General features: G+C 39.9%; 1 protein-coding gene across 1 annotated transcript; it reads left to right on the top strand.

Moving 5' to 3' along the window:
- The first annotated feature begins 2,969 nt into the window (after positions 1 to 2,969).
- lepb2 (leptin B2) lies at positions 2,970 to 3,843 on the top strand. Its single transcript, NM_001281436.1, is given in 2 exon segments — positions 2,970 to 3,306; positions 3,542 to 3,843. Coding segments are annotated over 2 exon segments (462 nt in total). The 5' UTR covers positions 2,970 to 3,144; the 3' UTR covers positions 3,842 to 3,843.
- The last annotated feature ends 2,332 nt before the right edge of the window (positions 3,844 to 6,175 follow it).

The following is a 6,175-nucleotide window of genomic DNA, read 5'->3' as shown; positions in this document are numbered from 1 at the left end:
AAACCAAAAAAACAGCCAAAGACATGTACACGTGCACTCACAGAGACACCCAGGCATTGACAAGTGCAAACATAGACACACTTGCATGAACCCAAACCCAAAACACACACACACTGCAAGTGCACGCAAACACACATTATGCATAAACACACACCTGTACGTGTTACAGCCAGGATCTGAACCCGGGTCGCCCACGGGAGAAACCAATGTCTTAACCAGTAGACCAAGAGGAAGTGTCCTATTGGGCCGAGGGCTAAAGTGTTTTGACAGGTATACACACAGATGAAGTGCAGCACAACCTAGAGAGCTGCACCAACAGCTGAGACCAACTAATGAACACATGAAGCTTTGATCTGAAATGATTTTCCACCCTGAAGCAAATGAACATTTCTTTAAATCAGGGGTGTTAAACTCAGTCCATGGAGGGCCTAGTGTCTGCTGGTTTCTGTTTCTTCCTTTCAATGAAGACCTAGACAACCAGGTGAGGGGAGTTCCTTACTAAGTAGTGACCTTAATTCATCAATCAAGTACAATGGAGGAGTTAAAACCCACAGACACTCGACCCTCTGTGGAATGAGTTTGACACCTGCTTTAAATGGTTCAGTCTTATATAATTATCATAAACAAATATGCAAGAATGTTTTTTGGTGGCACTTTACATTACAGCACACAATAAAGAGGCAATGCTAAGGTATTACTGTGGTAACTAGTTGTGATAACTTGCTGTTTCTCATAATTACCCTGGTAATAGTTAAGTAACTACATCACAAAAACACTAAAAATGAGGAATGACATTTCACATTAATTAAATGAAATCACGGCTGGAAAATGCAGTTGACCCTATATCAGTAGTATTATCATTAGGTTATTCATCAAATCAAATTTTATTGGTCACATATACATATTTAGCAGATTTGCGGGTGTTCCTAGCTCCAACAGTGCAGTAGAATCTAAAAACGATTCACAACAATACACACCAACCTAAAAGTAAAATAATGGAATTAAGAAATATATAAATATTAGATTGAGCAATGTCGGAGTGGCACATTGACTAAAATACAGTAGAATAGAATACAGTATATACATATGAGATGAAGAAAGCAGTATGTAAACATGATTTAAACTAGTGTTCCATTATTAAAGTGGCCGGTGATTCCAAGTCTATGTATATAGGGCAGCAGCCTTTAATGTGCAGAGTTGCGTAACCGGGTGGAAGCTGGGTAATGGTGGCTATTTAAGTCTGATGGCCTTGAGATAGAAGCTGTTTTTCAGTCTCTCTGTCCCAGCTTTGATGCACCTGTACTGACCTCGCCTTCTGGATGATAGCAGGGTGAACAGGCAGTGGCTCGGGTGGTTGACGTCCTTGATGATCTTTTTGTCCTTCCTGTGACATCGGGTGCTGTAGGTGTCCTGGAGGGTGGGTAGTTTGCCCCTGGTGATGGGTTGGGCAGACCACACCACCCTCAAGAGTGTCCTGTGGTTGCGGGTGGTGCAGTTGCATCCATTGTCTGATAGAAGGTGGGAGAGGATATGCTATACAGTAGCAAACAAACTCATCATTTTCAAGCTTAAGGCTAATGGGTTTCAAAGCAGCATTATTTGTATTCTCTTAAGAGAAGTAGCTAGCTAACTAGTTACTAATAGTAGTGCAACCAGCCAACTATGGCAGTTTCTTTCAATTCTATGAAAATAATACTGGCAAAATACATTCTACTAGACTGTCACAATAAACACTGAATCAGCTTCTTGAATTGCAGAATCAGCTTCAGGTTCCCAGGATGCCCATGTGAAAGGTGAAAAGTTACTAGTTCACTAGTTCTGGTGATTTACTTTGCACATTGCTGTAAGAAATAGTGCTGCATTGAGATACCAGTGACTTCAGTAAAGGTAAATGCATCCTTCGGTTGATTATAGTCTTTGGGACTATAGTGCTCTTTCATTTTTCATCTTCTAAATTGTGCACCATGTGTCACAGTTTAAACCACAATTCATTCACTGCTAAATTACACAATTACCTATGGCAATAAATGTATTTTTATTGAAATTTGAATTATGGAAATCGATCAAATACAATCAAACTCACACCACTGTAATGCATTTTCACATAAAAGAATGAGTCATCATCTATTTGATTAGTAATGTGATCTATAACCAGATAATTGCCATGTATTATTGATTACTTCATCACATGGTCTCTTTCAACCCTTACAAACAAAGAGACGTTGATATAGGTAAAAAAACAAAACTTAAAAACATGAACTGGCTGTCTAGACATGAGCTTAAACTTTCACCGTGCAGTGTGTTGGTCCTTCGGGGAGCATAAATACATGTAGGTGGATGTCCTGACCTGCACCATGATGGGCTGGGTCCGGATGGAGGAAGAAGGTGGGGTTTAGGGGGGGTAGGAGGAGAGGAGCTGCCCAGGACCTGGGGGTGACACAGTGCTGATGATTCACGCAGGCTGTGAGTCAACCGGACAGGGCTCCAGCAGCTATAAAGCCAGGGAACCATGCATGGAGGCATGGGTATTTCTGGTTATCACACATCCAACACAGACTCACAACCAACAGGTAAGACTTGACGCCAGCACTGACTGGGGGGGACGGGATAGAGCTCTAAGGGACAGATGTGGATGAGGAGAGAGGACATGAGAATCTGAAGATGAGTATGTAAATTTGAGTGGCATGACAGCTCAAAGTTACGTTTTTGAAGAAACAGACTAATTATGCATGCATTCAACTTTAGACTTATTCAGTCATTTTATTTTTCATGATTTTACAGATTATTTATGATTTTTACATGAAAGCAAATGTAACATTTTAAACCACATTTTCTATGCAGCATTTTTGTTGTGGTGAAAAACTTAATTGACTTTAACCATGTTTTGAGGCTATATAGTGTTTGTTTGCATTTACGTTATTTACAAACACTGGAGTAAAACAAGCTTATATTTTGGGTTCTGATGAGGTACAACAGTTGAACTAATGCATTTCTAAGTTATATTCTTCAATGGGTACATATCATTAATTTATTAATTGTATGACTTAGTTGATTTTGAAAAAAGCGTCTGCTAAATGGTATATCTTATTTTATTACTATATATTAAATAGCATGGTATTTGTATTGTTCTCCAGATAAAACAAGATGCATGTCTCTGTGGTCCTTCTCTGCCTTGGCCTGGTGGTGTCTGTGTCTGTGTGTCACCCTCAACGGGGTCGGCCCCTCAACGGGGGCGTCCAGATGAGGAACAACATCAAGTTGCTGTCCATGATCACTGTGGTCCACATAAAGAATTATCTGACCGAGGTACCACACACACCTCTTACTCAGCTACTCTGTATGCGTGATACGACGTAAAAGAAGTATCATGCAAAGTCTACTGATTAAAATGACTGAGATAATCCCTGTGAATTTAAGATTCCTTAAGAAAAAATACAATACATTACATAACCAATGTCCATAAAACTATTTTATATTTAATTAATGCAAAGAAAAGAAAAACAAATATACAAATCCCTCTACTCTCCCTTCATTCCCTCAGTTCGACGTTCCCCCGGAGATGGAGTTCAACCCCATGAACCCCCCCATCGAGGGCCTGGCCTCCATCTGGGTCCACCTGGGGGGCCTGGAGGAGAGTCTGCAAGACAGCAGGTGTGGTCAGGTGTATGAGGACTTGTCCAGCATGCGGGGGTGGGTGCACTCCTTGTCCCAGGCCCTGGGCTGCCCTGATCTGGCCAAGCCTGGTGGAGAGGCCCTGAAGACGGTCTATCAGAGCCTGGTGGAGGGGCAGAGGTACATGGAGAAGATCAGTCTCAACCTGGACAAGCTTAAGATCTGCTGAGACCCCACACACGTGCACAGGAGCAGTCAGGCAGCCAGATAACCAGGCACATACAGATGCATCGTTTCTACACACCACACACAGTGTTATTCAAACAAAAAGAATGTACATAATATTTTTCTTTACATTTATTTTGTCTTATCATTATTATGATATATTGTTATTCTGTTCATAACTATTAATGATTATTTGTTATAATAATATTTAATGCTTTAAAAGTCATATTTAAAGTTTATTGTTGTAGCACTGATGGCTCTTCATGCTCTTTTTGACAGAGGTGCAATACATTTATCTAATGAGTTGTTTGAATATATTGAAAGAATTGAAGCTTTTGTGGCACTGAAGAATGAACAGTTGTAAAAAGGTTTTATATTTGAAACGGAGGGCGCAGGCCAGGGCTCTCCAACCCTGTGAAAACCTACAGGAGAGTAGCTTTCCAGGAACAGGGTTGGAGAGCCCTGGCCTAGGCCAATGTATTTTAGGGATGCTATTTTTTTAATTAAATAATTCAGCTTCTGTAGCATTGTTACCTAGAGCTTTCAAGGATGTGTTGTTTTGTAATTTTGCAATAAATGATTTTGAAACGAGAGCAAAAGTATCCTATCCTTTAAAAACACACAAAAAAATCTTGAAAATGTAGGTCTATTAATTGTTAATTCTATAGCCTCAATTATCGGCAGCAATGATAGCCACTTTCATTCAAAAGTTCAATTAAAAAGTGGAACTAAAACTTTGCACTATCTTCAATAAATTCTGTGTTGGTATTTCTGTATAAAAACAAGCCACTACAAGAGTAGCCCAGACTACAATGAAAAGATGACATAATGGATCCATTTTGTAGGTAAAGTGAACTGTTCCCAAATTGGTCACTTTTCCCATTGTCATGTTTAAATAGGCCTAGATATCAAAGTGAAAACCGTCCTTGAAAGTAAATGAATAACAGTGGGTGGAGCCGAGACAAACTGTTAGGCAACCTTTCCTATTTCCAGGCTAATCATGTTTCAACAGAAATTAATCATATGCTACAGGCCTATTTTAAGCTGAGGTCTGAGCCGTTTCAACAGAGCTGCAACCATCACATTTTATATAGTCTGGGAACTTCAAAAGGCAACCTGGTCTCAGAGTATTTCGGATTATTCTGTACGTAAATGCTAACCACTCCAATGAGTATCATATGTTACGTATGTATTAATTTGTGGATGTCCATCATTCATTTCATATGATATGTTACGAATGGCAATTCCGATGATATGTTACGAATTTGCAAAACATTCAATATGTACCGAATTTGTGAAATGTACGTTACGAATTTCCAAAATGTATGATATGTTATGAATTGTAATTTCTTGTGGCTAACGTTAGCTAGGTAGATAAGTTACTAATGCTAACGTTAGCTAGCTTGGTAACGTTGGCTAGGCTAGGGCTTAGGGTTAGGGGTTACGGTTAACTTTAGGAGTTAGGTTAAAGGGTTAAAGTTAGGGGAAGGGTTAGCTAACATGCTAAGTAGTTACAAAGTAGCTAAAACGTAGTAAGTAGATTACAAGTTGCTAATTAGCTAAAATGGTAAAGTTGTCTGCAATAAGATTCAAACACGCAACCTTTGGGTTGCTAGCCGTTCGCGTTATACATAACATATCATACTATTTTGAGTGTGCCAGTTGTACTTTTTTAAAAGCTCAACATGAAACAATGTGAAAGATTTTACTGAGTTACTGTTCATATAAGGAAATCAGTCAATTTAAATATTTTCATTAGGCCCTAATCTATGGATTTCACATGACTGGGACTATAGACATGCATTTGTTGATCACAGATACCTTAAAAAATAAGGGAAGTGGATCATCAAACCAGTCAATATCTGGTGTGACCACCATTTGCCTCATGCAGCACGACACATCTCCTTCGCATAGAGTTGATCAGGATGATGATTGTGGCCTGTGGAATGTTGTCTCACTCCTCATCAATGGCTGTGCAAAGTTACTGGATATTGGCGGGTAACTGGAACTCGCTGTCGTACAAGTCAATCCAGAGCATCCCAAACATGCTCAATGGATGACGTGTCTGGTGAGTATGCAGGCCATGGAAAAATTGGTATATTTTCAGCTTCAGGAATTGTGTACAGATCCTTGGGGCATGGGGCCGGGCATTATCATGCTGAAACATGATGGGATGGCGGCAGATGAATTGCAAAACAATGGTCCTCAGGGTCTTGTTATGGTATCTACGTGCATTTCCATTTATAAAATTCAATTTTCATCAGCTGTCTGGGTGGCTGGTCTCAGACGATCCCACAGGTGAAGAAGCCGGATGTGGAGCTCCTGGTTTGGTGTGGTT

The sequence above is a fragment of the Salmo salar genome, chromosome 07, assembly GCF_965601325.2.
Source record: "Salmo salar chromosome 07, fSalSal1, whole genome shotgun sequence".
Taxonomy (NCBI): Eukaryota; Metazoa; Chordata; class Actinopteri; order Salmoniformes; family Salmonidae; genus Salmo; species Salmo salar.
Note: the sequence above shows the minus strand (reverse complement) of the source record. Positions and strands in the feature narration are given on the sequence as shown.